Source organism: Triticum urartu, chromosome 6A, assembly GCF_056163025.1.
Source record: "Triticum urartu cultivar PI428250 chromosome 6A, HENAU_Tu73, whole genome shotgun sequence".
Classification (NCBI taxonomy): Eukaryota; Viridiplantae; Streptophyta; class Magnoliopsida; order Poales; family Poaceae; genus Triticum; species Triticum urartu.
In genome coordinates, this window is record NC_141878.1 from 573,259,353 (window position 1) to 573,285,478 (window position 26,126).

The following is a 26,126-nucleotide window of genomic DNA, read 5'->3' on the forward strand; positions in this document are numbered from 1 at the left end:
ACACCTAAACCAAGAGCCACAACGTTTCAATCACTGGTCCCATTTTTAAAACTACGCTTACAAGTGTCTAGACGGTAACTAATGAAAAATGTTGATCCCAAAGAGGGCAACCAAAATTCTATTATGTTTTAACATAAAAGTGGATCAACTCGATTACTATACCATGTAAAGTTTCTACCATAGAGTTCAAGCTCTTTCAGACCCCAATGTCCAATAACAGAACTAAAGAAAAAGGACCACTTTGAGAGCTTCTTGCATTTATTTTTCTCTCTACCTCTTCTAAGAATATTAAGGTCACCGCCAATTGCACAGGGAAAGTTATTAAAACCTAGCATCTAAACCAAATCAACATGTACACGTCCTTATCCAATGAATGAACAGCCCCATTAACATTGAACGGGTTCCACATTTCCACTTGAACCCAGTCCTTTTGTCCATAAGAACCATTCTTATCATAAACCTACTAGCTATGCAGGAGTCAGCTTCAAAAAATATCCTTCCTCACCCATAAGCAACCCACCAGAGGCACCAACAACAGGTTGCCAAAGTCAAACAAAAATAAATCTTCCACTAATCACATTAAACCACACTTTTTCATTTGTAACAGGTCACATATGTTCATATTTTGGTTAGAAAATTTGCGCGTACAATACATAATATCCATTCTTTGCAATTTACAAAAATGTGTTTTTGGGGTTAAATCCTGTATGGACCATGTGTGCGTATGAGACGAGCATTTTCCAAAGATCGGCGTTTCATCCTACATGTTCTGGTTATCACGGGATTGGTGTTGTATGCGAGCTACCTCATCACCTTGCATCCGTCGGCCGTGTACTTTTGTTCGGTTATTGCTTTATTTATAAAGCTGAGCGAAATTCAGAGAGAGAGAGAGAGAGATGAGCATTTTCCAAAGAAACCAAATGTAAAAGCACAAAGGGGCGTCTATTTTCCATTGGCCAAAATAATCAATACTGTTGCCCCCCTAAATCCCCAATGACATGGTATGCTTTCTCTCTTCTGCCAACTTGCTCTGCCTCCCTCCCTCCCCTGACCTCCCTCCTTCCCCATATAAAGATTCCAAGCTTCTCCCACCAAACACACAAAGCCATTAAAGGCGGCCGGGCTTCCCATCTCCCCACCGGAAAACCACCACGCCCCGCCGCTCTCCCTCCTCCTCTCCCTCTCTCCATGGCATAAGGCCGCGGCAAGAAGAAGCTAGCTTCCCTCACCTGCAAGAGCGGCATTGCTGCTCTTTCCTCCGGCCAGCTACTGTAGTTCTTGGTCGGCATGGCGGCGGGATTGCTGCTGCCGCAGGCGGCCAGGCTCTGCTTCTGCGTCTGGGCCGTCGCCGTCCTCTCGCTCGCCGGCTCCTCGGCCGCCGTGAACGGCACGAGCGCGGTCAGCGAGGCGGTGGTGGTGGACGCGCGGGCCGCCGTGGCGGAGACGGACTCGGCGTTCGTGTGCGCGACATTGGACTGGTGGCCGCCGGAGAAGTGCGACTACGGCACCTGCGCCTGGGGCCGCGCCGGCCTCCTCAACCTGGTAACCCCACGTCGCACACCCTCTCTGCTTCTGTCCTCTGTCTCACTCTCAAATTTGTTTCTTGAGACGCTTGAAATCTCTGCAAAAATTTAAAAAATTGTTTGTTTGAGCTCTGCATAGTACAGTATGAATTCTTTAGAACGCGGGCATCGTTTCCGAGGATATATGTTTCTGTTTGGTTGTTTTTCGGGTGTCGGCAGCGCCATGGATCTTTTGGGAGGCGCGTTGTGCTGGAATGGATAGGAATTTTGACAGCCTAGGGAGGAGATTACACGGACCTATAATCAATTCTGTCGGACCATTTCCAATTCCGTCCCTGCCAATCATGTGCAGATGCAAAAGCCCACTGCCCACCAACCTTCTTAATAAGAGCACTAGTACTTGCACTCCAAACAGATTGGATTTCAATCATAAGAATGACAAAATTTCAGAACTCATACCAGTTGTATCAACGGAATTTATTAATTTTCAGGTAAGTAATTTGGTCACTTTTGGCGCCGTCGCCATTTTTCCTGTTTCGGCGGGAAATGAGGCCTTCTGTATTATGGAAAAGAAAAAAGTCTTGAGGTCTTTGTGAAATTCCTGCATCCCAAATAGTATGGTTAAAAACATGTGAGATACTCTATGTAGAGCACGAGCAGTGTTTTTTTTAGGTATTTTCGTTGATTGTTTTTCGTGTGTCGGCAACGGTAGGGGTCTTTTGTGAGAGAGAATGGGTAAGAGATTACATGGAGTGTAATTCTCTCGGACCATTTCCGTTTTTGTCCCTCCAATCATGTGCTGATGCAAAAGACTAGTGCCTACTGGCCACTCCAAAACTACTACCACTAACCCTGTGATGTCATCCTTCAAACAAAAAAATTGGTTACATTCCAATCAATAGAACAACCCACAATTTAATATTTTTATTTGAAAAGAAACAACAACTAAACTCAGTCATTATTTTTGCGCGCGCCACCGTTTATCCCGGGTTAATTTGTGCAAAATTCCCTTCAAATTTATCCTGAAACTCCTGACGCAAGCCATGATTGTCTCCCTCCTTGCAGGACCTGTCCAGCAAGATCCTGCAGAACGCCGTGAAAGGTAAGGCACGCTCATCACCTTTCGCTTTCATGAATGCTGCCATGCTGGTGCCGATCATGGCATCTCTCCATTGAGTGAGCTCCACGGTACCAACCCCGGCGATTCTTTTCCTTCTTGCAGCCTTCTCCCCTCTCCGGCTACGGCTCGGCGGCTCCCTGCAGGACCTGGTGGTCTACGGCACCGGCGACACCGGTGCGCCCTGCTCTCCCTTCACCAAGAACACGTCGGCCATGTTCGGGTTCACGCAGGGCTGCCTGCCCATGCACCGGTGGGATGAGCTCAACGCCTTCTTCCAGAAATCCGGGTAAATTTTCGCAGTAATCAGTAACCCCAACTCTGTAGCTGTAAAAAAACACCTATAAGTAAATAAAAAATGATAATGATAATGTGACTTTATTGGCTTGTTTTCCTTTTGGTGATGATTGCAGTGCACAGATTGTCTTTGGGCTGAATGCGCTGAATGGCCGGGTCCCAATGCCTGATGGCTCCATGGGAGGGCCATGGGATTACACCAATGCTGCCTCTTTCATCCACTACACTGTCAGCAAGGGATATGATATCTATGGCTGGGAGCTTGGTATGTATGCTGATCAACATGATCTTTAAACAAATATAGTCACAAAAAACAGCTTCTTTTTCTTTTGCTATAATACTATTATCAAGTTACTTTACGGTACGAAAGAAATCCTGATAAGTATGATCAAGAGAGATCCTGATAGGTTTGAGCAAAAGAAATCCCAGACAAGTATGTCGGCGTCAATTAGGTGATGCTGAGCTATCATCACTTGTAAAGAACAAGGGGAAATATCACTAAATGATGCTCTCCTTTGCTTTTTCACGCGTTACTCAATGTACAAAAAGGGACACTTTTAGGAAATACCCTGAACTTGTCTTTCCAAAATGTTGCTTAAAATACAAACATTGTAAATCAGTACCTTTTGTACAGGTGTTTAGGAACTTACCGTGCTTCCATTGCAGGAAACGAACTCAGTGGCAGTGGAGTTGGGACTCGGGTCGGTGCAGATCAGTATGCCGTGGATGTGATCAACCTGAACCAAGTCGTTGACAAAGCATACCAAGGATCAAAACCGCTGGTGATCGCGCCGGGAGGCTTCTTCGACGCGGGTTGGTTCACCGAGCTGGTAGCCAAAACAAAGCCGAACCAGATGGATGTGATAACTCACCATATCTACAATTTAGGCCCCGGTATGCTCGCCATGACTCACCGTCGATTCGGCACTTGAACTGGAAACATGGAACCTGCATAAATGGATATAATTTTTTGGCTGTATCAGGTGTCGACACGCATCTCGTTGAGAAAATTCTCAACCCCTCTTACCTTGATAATATGGTAAGCACGTTCAGTAACCTTCAGGGGATACTGAAGTCCGCAGGGACATCCACCACCGCGTGGGTCGGCGAAGCTGGAGGGGCTTACAACAGTGGCCACCACCTTGTAACTGATGCATTTGTGTTCAGTTTCTGGTAAGCCAAGAAAATGATCAGCAGTTGAAGTTACTATCTGAATTCTGAAGTATAGTATTTATCAACCACGACATGTTGATGTTTCAGGTACCTGGATCAACTCGGGATGTCCGCCAAGTACGACACAAAGAGTTATTGCAGGCAAACCTTGGTTGGAGGGAATTACGGCCTGCTCAACACAACAACATTTGAACCAAATCCTGATTACTACAGGTAAGCTGCCATGCCTGAATTTCTTGAAAAGTTCCGCTACAGGAAAAACTATAATGTTTTTATTCCAAGGCCTTGAACACCATAAATCATGATTACATACCAGTTGATGCATGTCTAAAATCATTCCACTTATTAGAATGTGGCACCACATACTTAGTTTCCAAGTTAAGTATTGGTTCCATACATCCTGTGCACTGAAACATGATGCCAAACTTGCCATCTTCATGCAACTTATTCCTTCCTTCTTCTGCAGTGCTCTGCTATGGCATCGCCTCATGGGAACCAAGGTTCTCTCCACGACATTCAACGGCACAAACAAGATCCGTGCTTATACACATTGCTCAAAAGATTCGGTAACGAGCACGGGCGATCCACGCCCCCCTTCCATTTCGGCAACCGCCACTGCATTAACCAACTGACCTGTACTAAAATTTCTCCCTCTGAATTTTCCAGGAAGGGATCACCCTACTCCTGATCAACCTCAGTGGCAACAACACAAACCACATCTATGTGAACAGCGAGGGCGCCCAAGAGTTCGCGCATCCCCATGGCGCAAAGGAGCACAGAAGGTCCATTCCGAAGCTCGGCGAAACAGCTGGGCTCACAAGGCAGGAATACCACCTCACCGCCAAAGATGGGAACCTGCAGAGCCAACATATGCTGCTCAATGGCAATGTGCTGGCAACTGGTGCCAATGGAGCCATCCCCAAGCTGGAGCCTGTGCAGGTTGAGGGAACAGAGCCCATAACCGTGGCCCCTTACTCCATTGTCTTTGCTCATATTCCAGGCTTTTATGCTCCTGCATGTAGGTAAATTGTTGATTGGTTTTTGTGGGAAATTATTCCGTTATCGTAGGTTAGAGGAAGTGCTGGTGGGTGAGAAGCAAAGCATGCTCACCTGCAAATGAAGTAAGCTGTAAGGCTGCAATGTTTGTGATTCATCATTGTTTTCATGAAACGAAATGTCAAGAAAGTTTGTGCGTGCACATGAAAGGAAATGAAATGGGGAAAATGATTTCGACATTCTGTTCATACCGCTGTTGTTCTGTTTTTATTGACACTATTATGAACACCAAACACATGCTCCTTTTTGTTACAAATGCAGCATTTAAGCTGCTTTCAGTATATGATAGGAAAATTTAAAACTACGCCCTCCGTTCCTAAATATACGTCCTTTTAGAGATTCCACTATACAGACTACATTCGGATGTATATAGACGCCTTTTAAACATAGGTTCACTCATTTTACTCTGTATATAGTCTATAATGAAATCTCTACAAGGACTTATATTTAGGAACGGACGGAGTATATAGTAGTAGCCAGATTCTCCTGTGCATTTTCTGTCATATAAAACTGAGTGCAAATCAGGTAAAAACATGGCTATTGACAAAAATTAACTGGCTTCGCTGCTCCCTGAAGATCGACCTGCAGTTTCACAGGCAGCCCTGGACCACGTGCAGAAAATGGAAAGCAAATGGTGAATGTTTTAATTTTCTAAACTGAGACAGCATCCCATGATCCAGATATAAATTCCTTGTATTACAGTTGCCTTTACCAACATAGAACCTCTACTGGTAAACAGAAGAAAAATGTTGTTCCTAGCAGGTACAGTTCACACATATTACTGACAATGTCAGTCCTAGAAGCAAATTGTTTTTCAAGATTCCCCTGTTCCAAATCACCACATCCTCAAAGGTATGGGTACTGATTGTTATAACATATCATGCAGCATTCATTCGTTTCAACATCTCTTCTTTTTCTTCATTTCCAACTAGTGTAAACCCTGAGATTTCATACACAAGGAGAAGGCAAAGGGGAGAAAAATACATGACTATTGTACATGCAATGATCAAGCTATCTGAAAACAGAGTACTTGTTGATTAACAGGCAGAGTAGATAAGAGACTGTTTTGGCATCTTGAAAAACAGAAAGCATTCTAGATGTGCATGGGAAATAATGAAACCAGATAACTAACAGTTCGAAGTGGAGGTTTAATCAGCACAACTACCTGAAAATAGTCATCCATGATAAATTGGCAAGGGTGCCGATGGCTGAAACAGTGTCATACTACTCTGCATCTCCTTAGAAAGTTTGGGCATATGATGAAATCATGTACCACAATAACTAAGTGATAATAATAACACAAGTCAATAAGGTTCAGTCGTTCAGAAACAAAATGGAGCACCCAATGCTAAAACAAGCGCAATATCCCATGACAAGGATCTGAAACCACAAGTTGCTAGTATTTGCCTAAAAACCAGAGCATTCCATGCCCTCTGATTAAAATGCACTTCCTGGTTATTTTTCACAGTTGCAGAGATACTACGTACTGACAGAAAAGGGGCAAAATGAGGCATTTTTTCGGCATCTCGATCATCAATTAGAGTCTACTAAGTCAGCTACCTGATTACATACATATTTCCCCTACATTAGTCTCGAAACAATAATTATTCACCTGGCAGGACACTTCGGCATCCATGATCCATCACTCAGCTAATGCCCAAGGACATGGTGATCACCTCGGCCATGAGTGAAGGGCAGCTCCTGCTCAGATGCTGGAAGCCTTCGGTGGCCACGACCGCCCTCAGGTTCGCCGGCGCGGCGAGGAAATCGAAGCACGCCTTCTTCAGCCCCTCGCAACGGTGCTGCTCGGCCAGCGCCAAGACGATGGCCGCCGAGCCCACATTTATGCACTCGCAGAGCTTCTCCTCGCAGATCAGCTTCAGCCGCCTCATGCCGTACCTGTCCGCGGCGACGAGGAGGTGCTGGCAGGTGACGTCTTGGTCCTCCTTGCGCGTCTCCGGCAACAAGCCCGTGTATGCGAAGCGGAGCAGAGCCTTGAACACCTCCGGCTTCATGTCCTCCTTGCCCTCCTTCATCGGCCCGAAGAGCTCGGCGGCGAAGACCGAGGAGCGGGCCGCGAGCACGCACCGGTGCGCGGCGACGGTCTCGCCGCCGACCTCGAACACCACGTCGGCGCCCTTCTCGGTCTCGAGGAGCCCGGCGAGGTCCCGCCGCAGGTCGCACGCGGGCACGGACACGAAGCCCGCCGCCGCGTCCTCGGCGCGGTAGTCGCGGACGACGACGATGTCGCACCGGACGGTGAAGGAGTCGTTCCTGAGATGCTCGGAGCCCTCCAGCTCCTCCCTGGAGACGAACGTCGTGTACACCCAGCCCCTCCCGGGGGTGAAGTCGTCCACCGACGCCGACGCCAGCGCCGCCCCCTCCTCCTCCTCCTCCTCCGCCTCGCCGGCGAGGCGGATGTCGTACTGGGCCTTCACCGCCGGCGCCGCCGCGACGCCCTCGTCCTCGTCGAGCATCAGGGAGAGGGACACGTAGTCGGCGACCTCCGCGCGCACGCCGTTGGGGTAGTAGTCGATGCGCCAGCGGTGGCCGCCGATGTCGAAGGGGCGGGACTTGACGCACTCCCCGGTGGGAACGCCCTTGGTGCGGGAGTAGCCGTGGACCGTGAGGAGGTGGTGCCCGCTCGCCGTGTCGGCGACGATGGCGGACGCGGACCTCCGCGGCTTGCCGCCGGACGGCATTGCCGGCCTGCTCGGCGGATTTGGTCGCCGCTGCTGTGGGTGAGGGTTTTTGCGCCGCGCCGCGGGCCCGCGGTGAATGGGGAACAGAGGAAGCAGAGCATTGCAAGCTTGGGCTGGAGCTCACCGGGTCCCCACGTGTCATGGTCTGTAAGCAAACCAATATCTTCGAGTAGCCCTCTCTGTGTTGGGTAGGATTGATCACACACCATTCCTAGATGGACTCATCAACCTACCGGATCCTCTAGATATATAGGTTTGAAGAGATAGTTTGGTTTATAGAAAAAACAGAGGAAAATTACAGAAACAGATATTTTTTGTTTCCTTTTGTTTCATTTGTTTGGTTCAAAGGTATGGAGCAAATAAAATGTGGTAAAGAAATTATATTATGTCACTATTGAAGAAAAAATATGAAGTGATTTTTTTGAGCTCAAAAAATATGAAGTGATTTTACAATCCACGCAGACCTCTTTTTAGAATTTCTACGCGCAGTGTAAGTGGAGTTTTTAGTGGCATCGTAAAATCCTAACTACACTCTTTTATGTGGTTCGACTTTGATTTGACCGTGCTTATCGGTATTGTCGTATTTTTCTTATCCATGTAAACCAAGCAAGTAAATGTACATAATTTCGTGTTTTTTATTGATTTGTTTTGCATCTGTGCATTTTCCCCATCCATATGTTTCCAGATTCTTGCAGAGCAAGTAGGGTATGAAAAGCTATATCTTCAACCTATATTTCCCTGAACATAATAACCCTAGGTCAGTATGTGTAAGAATATAAATTATCAGATATATCTGTATACTTAAAAAGAACGCAAGCTTTCCATTTCACCTTTCTATCCACCACCCCTTCATCCAACCTTTCATGTATAATAATCAATCACCTTAATTTACGTACCTCCAAAATCAATTTCACTTTTATTTACTTACCAAGCTTCTAATCAAAATACAAGGTAATTCATGGGCAGAATTTGATGAACATTTATTTACAGAATCGCATTATTATTGACAGGTAAATCACAAGCTAACGTACTAAAAAAGATACACAAGTTAATATAAAAGGATACACAATTCATAATAACCCGAAGTCGGAGGTGTGAATCCTGGATTAGAAATGCAGCCTCTTCAGGTGGTAGACTTATCCTTCTCAACACTTCCATGTCCAGTATTGCCTATTATTATATGTCGATGTTGTGTTATCTAAAACTTTCATTGAAAGATTTGATAAACATAGGAGGCGCTTTCTTCTGGCGGGGGGAGTGGGAGAAAATGATACTATCTTGTCAAATGGTCTCAAGTTTGTAAATTTAAATGCAAAGCTGGCTTTGGGATCAAAGATTTACTTAAGCAAAAGACCAGTCTCCTTGTTAAATGATGGTGGAAACTTGACAATCAAAAAGGGCTTTGGAAGGATATCATTTTTGCCAAGTACCTGAAAAATAGATACTATTTGCAACTGTGAAGAAAAGTTTAGTGACTCCCTTATTTGGGAAGCTACAAGTTAAAGATCACTATATGGCTGGAAGAAAGGATCAATGCCGGCAATAGTCTATATTTCCAGACTTTGGAAAGGTCCTATTGGAGATAACCTTCCTTTATACATCGAATCCCCTCAGTTTCTTAGTAGCTGTAATATGCAAGACACTATAGTTGATAAATGTTACTCAATAAACGTGAGTACCTTCTTTACCCCCCCCCCCCCCCCCCCAGCCTTGCAACTAAGGCTGACCAAGTAGTTTGGTCCCTTGGCTACAAAAAGATTTTTACTACTAAATACTTTTATGAACATAATGGAATGAACCTTGTTGGCTGTGATTTTAAATGGATTTGGAGTGCTAAATTCCCTTTAAAAATCCTGATATTTTTTATGTAAATCGTGTGGAAGAATCATACTCTTTGTGCATGTGGGTGACACTGAGAAGTAATAAATGTTGAGGAAATCATCACTGTGAAAGCAAGGATTTGTGAATATGGACTTGATGATTGGTTTTATTTTTTTCAGGCCTCGAGTGTGAGAGAAGTTAAACACCCCAAGTTAATTTTCACAACTGCACCATGAAGAGAAAATAAATAGAATGAACTCAAACGACATGCTACCACATGACGGTTGCAACCAACCGCGCGTCACCGTGTTCTTGACTTGTCCACAAGCGTGGCGCAACAGGTGATTATGCTCAGCGATAAGTATTTTCATCCCTTTAGCATTTAGCACTACTTCTAGTCAGCCAATCAAGGAAGACAAAATAAGGTGATTTTTTTGCAGCCAGTAGGATATATTATGCAAGGATAGTTGTCGCAAAAAGAAAAATATGAAATGATAGTAAAATTAAATTAGTAATACAAATACTCTGATTACATTAGCCTAGCCTAGAAACAACAATGATTCACCCACTCACTAATCCTGGCTAGAACGCTTATGAGCTCGACCAAGATAGAAGGGCAACTCGAGGTCAGATGCTGGAAGCCGTCGGTGACCATCATGACAGCCAGGTGTGCCAGAGCGGAAGATCAAAATAATGAAGGGGAGGAGACAAGTGAAGGGAAGGCGGAGGTGAATGACGTGGAGACCCGGGGCTTTCTAACAGGAAAAGGGGAACAAGGTTAAGGAAAAGCACACAGGTGGTGGGAAACGGGAGGGGCGAAGGACGTCGACGCCATTAAACCAGTGAACCCCGGTTATTTTTTTGCCTCCTAGCCCTTATATTGGTAGATTTTTTTTAAAGGAGGGGTGAATAAGGAATGGTTGTTGTAATGCTTGTAACAAGAAATTTTAAATATCAACACATGATATGGTCTTGTTGTAACAATGTGGTTACACAACCTAGTAAAGGTCTTCATAGGTGCACCACCTAGTAAAAGCCCTCATTGGCTTGCGAAATAATTTGGCGGCCTTTCATACGGTGAGTTTCGATGAGTCCTTGGGCGCCTGCTGCCATGAACAAAGTGGTCGCCCACTGCAGTAGGTATTGAAAGTTTGTTGGGCATTGGCAGCTCAGGAGCCTGTGATGGAGGCTGAAACGGGCGGTAGTTATTCAGCGGAAACTGATGCATAATTCGTCCAAGGGCAGCTGTGTTAACCATGGGGTATGCTGGATGGGCGTTCATTGGACCTGATGAGATCCAACCGGCAAGATGTACCGAGTTAGGTTGGAAGGTTGGTTGATGCTGCAATGGCAATGCCTGCTGGTAGTTGACATAGTCTGAGCGTGTACAATCAACATACCCAACATGACTCCCACTGTACCTAGTAGTTAATGTATCCAAGAAGCCAAAGCTTTGATGGGATGTCAAGTTTGACCCACCATTCTGAGCTCGATTTAGCGCAATAACCACTTCCTGGGCATGAGAACTCGGGCATCGATTTCTAGTCACATTTACGGAGTGGCTTGCCTGTACGCTTTGGGGGTAAGCATCTAGATCTTGATTTGGCATATCAATTACATTTTTAGGACAAGACCTGAGTTGTTGATTTTCGGTTACAGTTCCAGAGCTGCTTGCTCGTAAAATCAGTCACAAAGTTGGAGTGTTGCTCAGATACTTTGATAACACACAGGGGAAGTGGGAGCAGTGGTCATCCAATTCAGCAGCAGGGCAGGGTACCATTGTCTTCAGTATTTTATTTCCCATGTCAATAGAGATCATTTGCGCCTTCTTGATGTCCAACCTCACCAAGCAATTCATGTGGACAACATCATCACCATTGATGCTCAGGGTGGGGAAAGATGGTAGCAAGTTCATTATTGATGAGTTACCAGCAGTGTTGTCCCCAAGCCCAGCCAACAAAGCAGAATGGTCTTGGTTCACAACCAATATGTCATCACCATGAACACGGCACCCCCTGCGCCAACCATCGTCCGAAAGGAGTCTTTTCCATATGACGGACCTCCAACCAATTAACTTGTGAGGCTCCATGGAGTCCAAATCATTGTTCTGTTTCACAAAGGATGGATCATCACAAGTTTTATCCAGAAGATATGCCGCCGCAATGCCTTCTTCATCTTTGTTTTTTGGGGGTAAAGAAATAAGTTCGATCTCGACTAACTTGAGCGATCCATTGATGCAAGTGATGTCTCGAATGACCCATGGGCACAAATGACAATCAGCCTCGTTCCCAGGCATCAGGCCAGGAAGTGGGACAAACCACACGCATGCATAAGTCTCATCAGAGAGCACGTCGCACACCATAATACCCCTCCAAAGATCGACCCAGCCTAGCAGGCTCCCTCCAAAGGGGATTACCTTGTGCGATGCAACAAGAAGCTGCTCCTCAATCGGTGGTTTCTCCAGATAAGCAGGTTTCTTGGTCCATGCTCTCGACACCGACGAGTACAGGTGAAGTTCATATCCTCCTTGAGCATCATCACGGCTCGGGCACAGACCAGCCAGGATGTACTCCCCGCCGTCGCCGCAACAGTGAATGCCAAGATCGCGTGCCACGAGGAAGCTACGACCCGGTGGGTCCGGAATCCGGGAGAGCGTCGGTGGTCTACCTGGAACGGCCTGGTACATGTAGTACTCACTGGACCGCCGCACGAGTCTGGTGGACCAGTTGAGCGGCAGGTGCAGGAGAAGGAACTGCTTCTCCGAGCGGACAACGCGTGGCTCGCCGGCGAAGTTGGCATGCTGGAGGCCGGGGCAGTGGATGCACACGTAGGAGAGGGCCGGCGGGTGCGCGAAGCAGATGGAGACCTGGACGGCGTGGCCTTTGCTTGTCTCGGCTGCCGCCGTGGTGGAGTTGTGGCGGTCGGCAAGGTAGACCCTTGTGTCGAGGCTGATCCATGGCGGGAGGCCTTGGGAGGCGTTCAGCTCTGTTATGGTGGGCGGGTTCAAGCAGGCCGCGACCCTGGTATCTGATCCAGTCATTGTTCTCGGCCGAGGGGTAGATCTGATTTGTGCGTGTTGCCGATCTGTGTCTGAGCAGGTATTTTTATGGGATCGATGATGGGTGCGCAGGGAGAAACCGGGTCGGATTTGAGAGGTGGCTTCTCGATCGTGTTTGGGTAGGATTGTGTCGCCAACATCTATCTACGTACGAGGCGGAAGGCTCGTGCCATATACTCTGCGAGCACAAAGCCGGTGAACTAATTGTGGTTCCCTCCAAAAAAAAACTAATTGTGGTTTCGTACTAAAAATTGGTCCGCGAGTATGGACGGTGAACAACGCGACGGGCACAAGCCGTCCAACATGCTGGACCGGCCAATTTTTAGCAGGAAACCACAATTTATAGCTGGATCCATCGGGACGCAACTTAGTTTGATTGACATCACGTACATAACCTTGCAAATACTCTCGATCCTCGTCCAGCTACACAGACGTCTGCGACGAGATCAAGCTAGAGATCAAAGATGGATGAGACGGCCGCGCCGCTGCCCGAGGCGGTGTCGCTCCCGGACGACGCCATCCGTGAGATCCTCGTCCGCGTGGAAGGCACGGCCACTCTCTTCCGCTGCGCCGTGACGTGCAAGAGCTGGAGCCGCCTCGTAGCCGACGCCTCCTTCCTTCGTCGTCGCTGGCCGGATGATCATGGGGCGAGCCGCTTCCTCGCCGGGTTCTTGGCCCCGAAACGGCTCGACCGTACGGACCCCGACTTCCGGACAGGGGAGCCCATGTTTGCGACGTTTTTTGTCCCGACGCCACGGTCGGTGTTCTCCCGCCGCTCCCTCAGCTCCTTTTTCCCCAACGCCGACGCGTGCAACCTCGACTGCGCGGAGCCGCTCACTGCGCGCCGCGGCCTCCATCTCGTGCGCCTCTCCCCGAACGTAGCTGCTGGCTATAAGTATGGCAAGTCTGTTGTTCATCTGGCCGTGTGCAATCTGCTTGCCGGCGTGTGCGAAGTGCTTCCCCCACTATGCGGACATTTGGACTTCCGTGAGAGCAGCTACACCATCCTAACTAGTGCAGACTACTCGTCGAGCGCAGAGCAACAGTCTTTGCAACCAGGCTACTCGACCTTCTTTAAAGTGCTAATCATCGCCCCGATGAAATTCGGCCCGCCCAGCCTTTATAGGTTCTCATCCAGTGAGTCAAGGTGGAGTAAGCCTATAAAAATAACTTTTGACACTGCTGGAGGAATCCGTGACTGTAAGCATCCCGATGCCATTGTGTCCCGCGGTAAGGTGCATTGGAGCGTCCGGAATTGGTATCCTTACTACTCTCTTAACATGAACATGGAGACGTTGCACATCTCTCAGACAATGATCATGGACAGGATAACTTACTCGGAAACCAACAAGACCCACAACTTGCGGTCACCGCTGAAGGGACACCCTTGGTGTTACTTCTGTCAAGACCAGGCCTCCAACTAAAGGTCTGCACGCGGCAAGATGGAAGAAAGAGCGAGAATGGTGCTGTTGTCAAGGCCACGTGGCTCACCACGCGCACTGTCGAGTTGAAACCACCTAGTCCGATTAAAAGAAGGCCAGAGAAAATATACCTGAGATTGTTAGGAGAGAAGAGTGGAACGATGCTACTCAAGGATAGTCAGAGACACATTTACATTGCTGACGTTGAGACAGGAGAGATGGAGAAGTCTGAGTTGCCTGGCGGTTTTGATGGGCTTAACCGTCGGAAGGTCGTGCTGTTCGAGATGGACTGGTTGGCGCTATTTGTTTCCCGGCTCCGGAAGTGGTAGGTGCATGTATGTAAGTCGAGTTTACGCACAAAAAGGTCAGCCCAAGGATTAGTTGTTTTTTTTGTTCTGTCATGTTTCAGCGTTGGGTGGATCATGAGCATCATTGTTAAGCCAAGTCACGCTTGTTACTGGTTTTGCCCAACATGAACTCCATTTTTGGTCTTTAGCTTGTTACTTGTTTTGAGTAGCTTTGATAAGACATTTGAGAAATTTATGCATTTGATTCCTATTTTGTATAAACGTGTGGAAGCATCAGGCTCTTGTGCATGTTGGTGACATTGAGAAATAACAAATGTTGAGGAAATCCTCAGTCTAAACACAAGGATTTGTGAAGCTAAACAAGATGGACTTGACGGTTGCTTCTTCTTTTTTTATGCTGAGGGTGTGAAGAAGTTAATTCTCATAATTTCATAATGCTATCATGTGACGACACTTAACCAGCCCGCATCACTACTGTCAGATGGTGTGGGACGGCTTTGCGTGATATAAGTACTTTAGGTGTTCGATGAACCATGTAGTTCTTTGATAAAGGGAAATATAATAAAGCTTCACGTCCTGAACTAATTTCTACCGAGCGGCGTTGGGGCTCTCCATGTCCTATTATCTGATGAACATGGGGTAGCACCGCCCCTCATAGAGGTGAATTCGCCAACTGACTCCAACGCCATCGATGCTGCTTGTCCTGCCTCAGCCTCCAAGCTGGCGAGACAGATATCTAATCGGACCTTTGCCGTCACAACAACGTCTTTGTCTAGTATCAGGGATACGTAATCCGTGACCGACGAGCTCTTGGATCCTCTCTGCATAGTTTTCAGGACATCTGTCGATTTCTAGTTTCTCTAGATGTTGCCGCATGTGTTTGTAGATGCGCGGATTAATAAAAAAACGTTGCACAATGGATGTTCAATCAGCATATCTATCTAAAAAATAGTCATCGATGATAAATTGGCAAGTATGTCATTTCTCAAACAAAGTGATTTCTACTTTGTATCTCCTTAGAAAGATAGGTAGATGAAATCATGTACCACAAGAAGTAATAAAAATATAATAACAACATATAAGTAAACACGATTCAGAAACTATGGAGCACCGAATGCTTAAGCAAGTTCAATATAAGACCACGAGCTACCATTGCCAAAAAACTTGAGCATTTTCTATGCCCTCTGATTCTGACGCACGTCATGGTTAACTGGCACAGTACATTGTGGAGATGCAATGAACGGACAAAACGTCGGCAAAACGAGGCTAATTTTTCATCTCGATCTTTAACAAGCTATAGGAAATGTCACGGATAAACTAAAACAGCTGCCTGATTACTGCATTAGTCTAGAAACCCAGATTCACCATTGCTGGAACACTCATGGACATCATCCATCACTCACCTAATGCGGCAAGCACATGTCCATGAGCTCCATCATAAGAGAAGGGCAGCTTTCCCACAGATGCTGGAAGCCGCTGGTGACCATGACCGCCCTGAGCTTCGTCGGATCTGCAAGAAAATCGAAGCACGCCTGCTTTGGTCCCTCACAATGGTGCTGCTCGGCTAGCGCCAGGATGGTCACGACCGTGTCCACGTTAATGCACTCACAGATCCACTCCTCACAGATTAGCTTCAGCCGCCCCATGCCATACCTGTCTGCCGCGACGAGAATTTTCCGGCACGTGATGTGGTCGTTCGCCATCCCCTGCAGTGACAGTGAGCTCGTGTACGCGTAACGGAGCAGCGCCTTGAACACCTCCATCTCCATGTCTTCCAAGCGCACGACGCCAGCAGCGGCAACATTGCCCTCCTTCATTGGTCCGAAGAGCTCAGCTGCGAAGACCGGCGAGCGGGCCGCGAGCACGCAACGGTGTGCGGCGACGGTCTCATCGCCAACCTCGAACACCACGTCGGCGCCCTTCTCAGTCTCGAGGAGCTCACCAAAGTCCTGGGACGAATCGCATGGGGGCACGGAGACGTAGGCCACAGCGTTGTCCGTGGAACGGTACCTGTGTATGACAAGGATGTCGCACCGGACCATGAACGAGTTGTTCTTTAGATGCTTGGAGTTCTCCAGGACCTTCCTGTTGATGAACTTCGTACACACCCAGCGGCCCCTGGAGGTGAATTCGTCCACCGATGCCAACGCCAGCAACGCCGCCTGCTTCGCCTCCTCCTCCTCGCCCGCGAAACAGAATCTGAACTGGGCCTTCACCGCCGTCGCGCCATCTTCTTCTTCTAGTTCCAGGGAGAAGGACACATAGTCCGCAGCCTCCGAGCGATCACCGTTGGGGTAATAGTAGATGCACCAACGGTGGCCGCCGACTGTGAAGGGCTGTGAACCGATCCCCTCACCGGTGGGGACGCCCTTGGTTTGGGAGTAGTCGTGGATTGTGAGAAAGTGGTACCCTTCCGTTTTGTCGGCGACGATGGCGGATGCAGACCTCGACGGCGACATTGCCGGCCTACTCCTCGACATTGGCGGCGGTGAACGAAACAACTGTGCGTAGGATGGTTTCTTAAGTTCGATTTTGATATATACGACGCTGCTGCACTGCAAGCCGCACAGATTAAAAAGATGATGCAATCCAACGGTGCATGTGATACATCGTACTAAGGTGAGATTGTGGATTGAAATTATTGTCCCGTACGCTTAGGGGAGACGAAAGGAGGAGGGAGATCCTTTGGAAGATTTCGCCCAAATCTCCACACGTCAATTGTGGCTGAAACGATTTTGATGAACATGACGGTACATGTATAAGGGGTTTCCTGCATATATTTCTCACCTGTACATGTATATATACTGGCCTATGGCCACCTGGAAATACAAGTTGCATATTTCCTAACAATGTCGAAGATGCTTTCGTTCATAGTGATATCCAGGAAATACATTTTCAGGCTGCACATGACTTGAACACAAACCGTGAAAAGTTCTTATGCTGATCCTTTCATAGCATAAAGATCCAAGAGACTAGCATTGAGATAGACCATGCTTCAACAAGAAGGTATTTACGGACTGATTTGCATTCAAGAGGTTGGTATATCACTACAATGAATCAGCTTCAGTTAGCTGGCCATTACTACTACGTAATGCTAAGTGACTATCAGTGGATTTTGGCATAGTTATTCCTGACATGTCTGAGAGTTTTGTCGGGTCTTTATCTGGCTACATGTCTGTGAGAAAATAGTGTAAAATCCTCAAATACACCTCTATTGACAGAGGAAAGGTAAGAGTTATGTACGTCAGTGCCTCTCTTAGTTGCAGAACTGTAGCGACAACATGTAATGCAAGGACACTACAAAGAAATACTAAGATCACTTTATCAGCACATGCAGTCTATCAGTTGGTACAAAAAGGAAAAAAAAACAGCCAAAATTCTGCGAACCTGGGAGAGTGGGTTCGTGGAGAAGTCTGGGATGGAGAGGAAATCATCCTCCGAGATGAACCCCTTGGTTCAGCTGGCAGAAGAAGCGTTATCTCTCCTGCTGTGAGACTTCAATTCAGTTGGGTAAAAACAACATCCCAACATAAATTAGACGAAAATTATGGTAATAAAAGGAAAAAATGTTGTGCTTTTGCTGACACTGCATATCATCTCCAATCGATACCTGACACATGTTCCTTTTCAATTTAAGATAGGAAAAAAAAACTGTACAGTAGTGCCCAGAATTGCTTTTACATTTCTGTGATATGAAACCATCAGCAAAAAACACTGTTATTGAAAAAAAAAGTGGCTTACTGCTGGCCACTGACGATTAAATTGTAATTTCACAGGCAGCATTGACCATATGCAGGGTATGAAGAAATGATTGTTGGATGTTTTAATTCTCTAAACTGTGATGGCATCTCATGATCCTCATCTGAATTCCTTGTTTTCTGATAGCCCTTAACCAACATGGCACCTCTAGTGGTAAACAGAAGCAGCCAACCGTACATCTGTTGGTTTATGATGTAACAGTGTTAAGTGATGAATAAAGAGGTACCTTTTTTGCAGTAAAAGGCAGACATATTGCCAACAAGGCGGCAATGAAAATTCTAGAAGCAAACTGATTTTCATGATTTGTACAGAATTTTCATGATGCATCCGATTCCTAAATCAGCACATCCTCAAAGGTATGGATATTGGTTGTTATATGTACCCTGCACAATTCCTTGGCAACAAGATCTCTTCTTTTTCATTGTTTCCAACTAGTGTCACATGTCAACCCTGAGTTTTGACCCAAGAAAGCAAAAGGGAGAAATTTACAGAAGCAACGTGGATGCAATGATCAAGCTATCTGGTAACAATCTCCTCGGAAAAAAAGAAAGCACAAGTGTGTTGCATTACTCATGCAAAGCGTTCTATATAGGCAGGTGAAATAATATAACCAGAAAACTGAGAGTTGCCCAGTCGAAATTAAATCAGCAGAGCTACCTGAAAAGTATCGTCCATGATAAATTGACAAGGGTGCCATTGCTGAAACAAGGTGATACTAGCTACCCCACAGTTAGTGCAGATGAATTCATAGACCACAAAAATAAGTTTAATAACATAAGTCAATAAGGTTCAGAGACCATAGAGTACCCATTGCTAAAACAGAAGCAATATATCATGTCAAAGACCTAAAACCCATGGGCTACCAGTATTAGTACCCAAAGCCTGAGCATTTTATTCCCTTTAATTCCAATGCATTCCAGGTTAACTGGCAGAATTGCGGGGATGCAGCGATATACTATAAGAGTCAAAGACAGCTAGCTGAGTAATTACCACTCGGCATGAACTACTCAACTAATGCGCAACATGGCCATGAGCGCAACCATAATAGAAGGGCAGCTCGTGCTCAGATGCTTGAAGCCGTCCGTGGCCACGAGAGCCCTCACATTATTTGGAGCAGTGAGAAATTCTAGGCATGCCTTCTTGAGCCCCTCACAGCGGTGCTGCTCGGCTAGCGCCAAGATGGTCGCCACAGTGCCGACCTCGATGTACTTGCACAACTTCTCCTCGCAGATCAACTTCAGCCGCCTCATGTCGTATCTGTCCGCCGCGACGAGTAGGTGCTGGTACACGGCTTCTTCGTCTTCCTTATTGCTCATCTCTGGCAATGAGCCGGGGTATGCGAAATGAAGCAAAGCCTTGAACAGATCTGGCTCAATGTCTTCTACGCGAATGACACCTTCGACATTGCCCTTCTTCATGGGTCCGAAGAGCTCGGCAGCAAACACCGGAGAGCGGGCAGCGAGCACGCACCGGTGTGCACAGACGATCTTACTGCCGACCTCAAACACCACGTCAGCGCCGTTGTCGCTCTCGAGGAGCTCGCTGAGGTGCTGGCGCAGGTCGCATGGGGGCACGGAGACGAAGGCCGCCGCGTCATCCACCGCGCGGCAATCATGAAAGACAATGATGTCGCACCGGATGGTGAAGGAAACGTTTAGATGCTCGGAGCTCTGCAGGTCCCAACTTTTGATTAACTTCGGGTGCTCCCAGCCGCTCCAGGAAGCGAAGTCCTTCACCGGTGACCATGTGAGGCTCAACTCCTGCCACAACTCCTCCTCGCACTCGTCCCTGTCGCCGGCGAGGCAGAAAGAGAACTGGGCCTTCACAGCCGCCGCGACATCCTCGTCTAGCACCAGCGAGAGGGATACGTAATCCTCGACCGCCGAGCTGAGGCCGTTGGGGTAGTACCCGATGCGCCAGCGATGGCCGCCGATGGTGAAGGGTCTGGATTTGACGCACTTTCCGGTGGGAGCGGTGATTCTGGTATCGGAGTAGCCGTGGATCGTGAGAAGATGGCGCCCTCTCGCCCTGTCGGACACGATGGCGGACCTCGACAGCTCTCCGTCGGCTACGGCGGCCGCCATTGCCGATGCGCTCCGCGGAATTGGGCGCTCGATCTTAGCTCTCGTGGGGGGATGGGCTTGCGCTACTGCTTCGGGCGGCGAGGGTTTAGCGCCGCGGCTATAAAGGAGGAGCGGGGAAGGAAACGCGCGAGACCGGTGGGCTGGAAGGTTCGCCCAAATCCCCACCGGGCCGGGCCCGCACGTCATCGCCCGTAATGGCTGAAACGAATTTTCTGATTACGAAAGCATGTGCGTTTCAAATACTCCCTCCGTCCGAAAATACTTGTCCTAAAAATGGTTGAAAATGAATGTATCTATAACTAAAATAAGTCTAGATACAACCATTTCTAAGACAAGTATTTCCGGACGGAGGGAGTAATTGTCAAAACAATCATAAATAAGACCATGTACTTTCAAACTGAGAAGATGAAAATGGAGGTATCAAAAGTTTTAAAATACTATATACTAGTGAGCATGGACGACAAAACGATCACACTCTTTTCCAAATTTCACATGTATGTGGTGTCATGCATGATTTTTCTCACATGTCCTAAAATTCTGCGATATGAATTCTCTCCGACCTAACATGGCAAGTGGCTCAACCTCCGGCACCACATATGAATCCAAGATGAGGTTATGATTTTCTGCATAGTTTGGCAGCACGTTTTTTCTCTAAAACCGTAGTAATTCATAACCATATTAGTATTCCAATGCCTAGGAAATGAATACCTCGGTCTTATAAAGCAGCAGTTTTGCTCAGTTTGATTTATAAAAAAAAGAGGTCTAGACCTCATCTGTTGTATTTGAAAACCATGGCTTTTTTAAAAGCCCACACTATTCTCTTAAAACTCAAAAACAAAAACGAGGATGCCAAAGGTAGCCTAAATTTTACGGACATTCTTACAACCATTTCAAGGAACGAGTACTAACTTTTTTTTTGAGGATCCATAACAAACTAACTACAAGCAAGATTTGGCCATATGTGTACAGGTACACAAGAAAGCAACTGTGAGTGCCACTCTGTTTTCTTTCAAGTTCTACAGGGTATGGACAAATTGTTTTCGACAGACAGACAGAGCTTGCATCCTCATCTGCCGAACCCAATTGTTTTTCACTAGTGGATTGGTACTTCCACATCCATCTTCACTTCTTCAGGACAGGCTGGTCGATGATCTGAAACCACATCAGAAAATAAGTTGCAGATGAGTCCAGAGTATGGTATAAGAACAGAAGGCAATACAGAACAGGTCCCGGCAATATACTGCTAGCAGTACAGAGCAGAGGGCGACATGAAGTCCATACATGCTATGGAACCTCTCTTGACGTCACATCTCTTGTTTTGCAAGTGAATGTACTATGCAATGAAATACATGTTTGTTAAGAAGTGAAAACCTCACTTTGTCGCGCTGACATTGATGATCCTGTTAGGTCCGGTAAAACCTCTGCCGGATCCTTGAAGGTTGCTTTCCCTTTGCCCATCGATATCATACACCTTAAGCATCACTGTTCCATGAAGCATAAAACCAAATCGATACCAGCAAATGAGTTATCATGAGGACCAAAGAGTCCATCTCAACATATACTCGTTTCAAAAATCAAAAGGAAAGAAAACAATAAATTCAAACACGATTAAGAATTACACTTGATCTTTTTCTGAAGGCTGGCCCTTGCGTTCAAGTAGAGGGGAAGGAAACAAAATCTTTAAAGTTCAAATTATCAACCATACGTAGCAACCTCTGCACAAAAGCAGAGAAATGAAAGCTCAAAAAACCACACCCATGCCTATAATTGACATTGCTGAATCTCCAAAGTATAGCTTTGACAGTCAAACATAGAACAACAAGAATCAACAATCATTTTTTCTCTTGTGGAACTGCATGAGATATGGCATATGAGATAGTACTAAGTTTTACAGGGAAAGAAAACGAGCAGCCGATCTTCTAGGGAAAGAAAACGAGCAGCCGATCTTCTACAGCATGCATTTTGGCAAAATAATTATATGGGCCACTGAACTTTGATGGACTACTGATATTACCTTTTACTGGAATGAAGATTGCTGCTAAATCATAGGTCCTATCCTGAAGACTATGATGACATTCGCATCTACTGAAGCTAACCTAAGCTGGAGCGTTTTTCCAACAAGATGTGGAAGATGCTTTCATTCATAGTGATGTTAATGAAATAAATTTTCAGGTTCCACATGACTTAAACACAAACTGTGAAAAAAGTTCTTATGCTAATCCTTTCATAGCATTGAGATAGACCATGATCATCAACAAGAAGGTATTCACCAACTGATTTGCATTGAACAGGTCGGCATATCACTACAATGGATCAGCTTCAGTTATCTGGCTATAGCTACTACTTACTACTAGGTGACTATCAGTTGATTGATCAAGATGGTTATTTCCAGAATTTTTGGGGTATCTGACACTCAATGTCACAGCAGCACATCTGACATGCTTGACGGTAATGTTGGGTCTTTGTCTTGGGGCTATTTGTCTGAAAAAACAATCTAAAATCCTCAAATACACATCCTAGATGGAGTCCTAATTCACTTTTCCCCACAATTTACAGAGCAACACTAAGGGTTATGTAAATCAATACCTCTCTTGGCTGCAAAACTCTGCACTAAACCTAGAGGGTCACCACAGGCTGCACAGCTAACTAGTGTAGCAACAGCATAATCCAAGGACAGTACATAAAACCAAGATCACTATTGGCATGTAGTTGATCAGTTCGTACAAAAAGGGCAAAGCAGCCAAAACTCTGCGGACCTGGGAGAGCGGATTGGTGGAGAACTCGGGGATGGAGACGAAGCCCTTGGCGCTACGGTCGAGCTGGCAGAACCGCTCGTACCTGCTGAGAGACTTCAGTTCAAATGGAAAAAATGGCAACACCACATCAATTAATTCTGGTAATCGTAGAACAAAGTCTTGTGTTTCTGTTGACACTACCGATCACCAACACAACACACTTGTGTTGCTTTCAATATAAGATAGGAAATGGCTTTGCTGCTCCCAGAAGATCGACTTACAATTTCACAGGCAACCTGGGCCGCATCAAAAACAAGAAAAGAAAATGCTGGATGTTTTAATTTCTGAGCTGAGATAGCATCCCATGACCCCCATGCCAATTTCTTGTAATGAGGCTGGCCTTAAATAACGTGATACCTTTTCTGATGAACATAACCAAAATTGTTTTGCTTAACATGTACTTAAAACATACCAACAACGGCAATCCTAGAGGCAAACTGGATTTCATGATTTGACAGAGAATTTCAATGACGCCTTTGTTCCCAAATCACCAAATTCTCAAGGGTATGGGTATTGATCGTTACCTGCAGAATTCCTGGATCTTTTTCTTCATTTCCTACTAGTGTCAACCCTTTTTTTTTACTCGTATAAGGAGAAGGAGAAGGGGAGAAAATAACAGGACCAGCAAAGATGCAATGATCAAGATATCTGATAAGAAAGCACTGTTTGATTAACAGGCAGAGTAGATAAGAGAATATGTTGACATCTCCTTAAGAAATAATATAACCAGATAACTAACAGTTGTGCAGTGAAGGTTCACTCGGCACAAGTGTAGCATTCATCTGTATGCATAGGAAATAATATGACCAGATCTAACCAGATAACTAATACTGTAGTTGCCCGGTGGAGGTTCAATCAGCAGATCTACCTGAAAAATAGCCATCCATTATAAATGAAAGGGTGTCATTGCTGAAACAGTCTGATACTGCTCTGCATCTCCGTAGAAAGATATGGTAGCTGAAATCATGTACCACGAAAACCAAGTGATAATAATATAAGTTTAAATAAAGTTCAGAAAGCATGAAGCGCCCCATGCTAAACCACAAGCTATCATTATCTAAAAACTTGAGCATTCTATGCCTTCTGATTCCAACGCAATTCCTGGTTAATTGGCATGGTTGCAGAGATGCAATGAACCGACAAAACAGGGCAAAATGAGGCTAATTTTGCATCTCGGTTGTTAACTCGGATAGATGCAGCGATACACAAAGACGGCTACCTGATTACTACATTAGTCTAGAAACCACGATTCACCGTTGCTAGAACAGTGGAACACTGAAAAGCATCATCCATCACTCAGCTAATGCACTGGGGACATGGCCACGAGCTCGACCATAAGAGAAGGGCAGCTCACGCTGAGATGCTGGAAGCCGTCAGTGGCTGCGACGGCCCTCAGATTTTCTGGAGCAGCGAGAAAATCAAAGCATGCCTTCTTCAGGCCCTCACAGCAGTGTTGCTCGGCCAGTGCCAGGATGTTCGCCGCCGTGCCAATGTCAATGTACTCGCACAGCTTCTCCTCGCAAATCAGCTTCAACCGCCCCATGTCGAACCTGTCTGCAGCGACAAGCAGATGCTGGCAGGTGACGTCTTCCTCTTCTTTGCGCATCTCGGGCAATGAGCCAGTGTATGCAAAATGGAGCATCGCCTTGAACACCTCCACCTCCATGTCTTCCACACGCACGATGCCATCGTCAGCCTTGCCCTCCTTCATTGGTCCGAAGAGCTCGGCTGCAAAAACCGATGAGCGGGCTGCAAGCACGCACCGGTGCGCAGCCACGGTCTCGCCGCCGACATCGAACACCACATCAGCACCTTTCTCGGTCTCGAGGAGCTTGCCAAGGTCCCCCCGCAGGTCGCACGGGGGCACGGAGACGAAAGCCGCAGCTGCCGCGTCCTGGGCGCGGTAACCATGGACGACGAGGATATCACACCGGATGGTGAACGAGTCGTTCTCTAGATTCTTGGACTTCTGCAGGTCCTCCCTTCTGATGAAGGTCGAGTACCAGTTGAGGAAGCAAGACCTCCTGGACGAGAATGTGACCACCGGCGCCGACGCCAGCCGCGTCGCTTGAATTTTCTCTGCCTCCCCAGAGAGGCAGAAGCAGTGCTTCGCCTTCACCGCCGCCGCGACATCTTCGTCGAGGATTAGGGAGAGGGAGACGTAATCCGCGACCGCCGAGGTTATGCCGTTGGGGTAGTAGTCGATGCGCCAGCGGTGGCCGCCAACTTTGAACGGCCGGGAACTGATCTTCTCTCCGGTGGGAAGGTCCTTGGTGCAGGAGTAGCCGTGGATGGTGAGAAAGTGGTGCCCGCTGGCCGTGTCGGCCACGATAGCGGACCTAGACGGCTTCCCGCCGGCTCCGGAGGACGCCATTGCCGACCTGCTCCACGGAATCGGCCACTCGCAGCACTCGCAGCTCTCGCGGCGGCGGCGGTGGCGGCGAAAGGGGGAGGAACGGAGGAAGGAGACGAGACTGATGGCTTCTAGAGGAAGCTTCCCCCCAAGGGCCCAAGGCCCAAATCCCCACCGGGCTGGGCCCATCCTCTGTAATGGGTGAAACGAATTTTGCATCTGAGTTTCAAATAAATTTCAAACTCCCTAAAAAAAATCAAACAACCATAAATATGACCATTTTCGAACTGAGAAGCGAAAAATGGAAGTAGCTGCAAAAGATTTGAAATTTACATTACTATAAGCACGGACCAAAAACGGATCATGTACCTTTTCCAAAATTCACAAGTGTGTGTGTTGTCATTCATGGTTTTTCTTAGGTTTTTTTTCTAATTGCAGATATGAATTCTCGCCAAGCTAAAGAAAAATACCTGTTCGACCCCGACCAGTAGAGATGTTAGGATTTTAGTCCTCGCATGAGCGGCACTCAAATGGATGGCGACGCTTCGTCTTTGAGTAGGTCTTAGAGGCTTTGATCCACCTCAAGTCTGTTCGTCGCGACAACTTTGACGGAGCTCCGACATAGATTTCTGTCAACTCCTCGGTACGACAAGGTTAGT

General features: G+C 46.8%; 3 protein-coding genes and 4 pseudogenes across 3 annotated transcripts; 2 read left to right on the top strand and 5 right to left on the bottom strand.

Moving 5' to 3' along the window:
• Positions 1 to 1,083: 1,083 nt before the first annotated feature.
• Positions 1,084 to 5,354, top strand: GUS3 (glucuronidase 3). Its single transcript, XM_048680662.2, has 9 exons — positions 1,084 to 1,542; positions 2,589 to 2,625; positions 2,746 to 2,929; positions 3,054 to 3,202; positions 3,604 to 3,831; positions 3,921 to 4,110; positions 4,198 to 4,323; positions 4,577 to 4,676; positions 4,777 to 5,354. The coding sequence occupies exons 1-9, from the start codon at positions 1,288 to 1,290 to the stop codon at positions 5,134 to 5,136; spliced, it is 1,629 nt and encodes a 542-aa protein (XP_048536619.1). The 5' UTR covers positions 1,084 to 1,287; the 3' UTR covers positions 5,137 to 5,354.
• A 1,101-nt stretch (positions 5,355 to 6,455) lies between these two features.
• Positions 6,456 to 8,267, bottom strand: LOC125515223 (BTB/POZ and MATH domain-containing protein 1 pseudogene; annotated as a pseudogene).
• A 3,109-nt stretch (positions 8,268 to 11,376) lies between these two features.
• Positions 11,377 to 12,729, bottom strand: LOC147966485 (uncharacterized). Its single transcript, XM_087530846.1, has one exon. The coding sequence runs from the start codon at positions 12,727 to 12,729 to the stop codon at positions 11,377 to 11,379; it is 1,353 nt and encodes a 450-aa protein (XP_087386972.1).
• A 361-nt stretch (positions 12,730 to 13,090) lies between these two features.
• On the top strand, positions 13,091 to 15,052 carry LOC147966486 (uncharacterized; annotated as a pseudogene).
• Positions 15,053 to 15,602: 550 nt separating this feature from the next.
• On the bottom strand, positions 15,603 to 16,956 carry LOC125512996 (BTB/POZ and MATH domain-containing protein 1-like). Its single transcript, XM_048678043.2, has one exon. It carries the CDS (start codon positions 16,954 to 16,956, stop codon positions 15,880 to 15,882), a length of 1,077 nt encoding a protein of 358 aa, XP_048534000.2. The 3' UTR covers positions 15,603 to 15,879.
• Positions 16,957 to 19,238: 2,282 nt separating this feature from the next.
• On the bottom strand, positions 19,239 to 20,343 carry LOC125512876 (BTB/POZ and MATH domain-containing protein 1-like; annotated as a pseudogene).
• A 3,926-nt stretch (positions 20,344 to 24,269) lies between these two features.
• Positions 24,270 to 25,581, bottom strand: LOC125515224 (BTB/POZ and MATH domain-containing protein 1 pseudogene; annotated as a pseudogene).
• Between the last annotated feature and the right edge of the window lie 545 nt (positions 25,582 to 26,126).

Excerpts from the sequence above, each read along its gene's own strand:
- GUS3 (XM_048680662.2), top strand. The coding sequence starts at position 1,288 with ATGGCGGCGGGATTGCTGCTGCCGCAGGCGGCCAGGCTCTGCTTCTGC. Across the intron at positions 2,930-3,053 it reads GCCTTCTTCCAGAAATCCGG|TGCACAGATTGTCTTTGGGC; the intron begins GTAAATTTTCGC and ends TGATGATTGCAG. Across the intron at positions 3,832-3,920 it reads TATCTACAATTTAGGCCCCG|GTGTCGACACGCATCTCGTT; the intron begins GTATGCTCGCCA and ends TGGCTGTATCAG.
- LOC147966485 (XM_087530846.1), bottom strand. The coding sequence starts at position 12,729 with ATGACTGGATCAGATACCAGGGTCGCGGCCTGCTTGAACCCGCCCACC.
- LOC125512996 (XM_048678043.2), bottom strand. The coding sequence starts at position 16,956 with ATGTCGAGGAGTAGGCCGGCAATGTCGCCGTCGAGGTCTGCATCCGCC.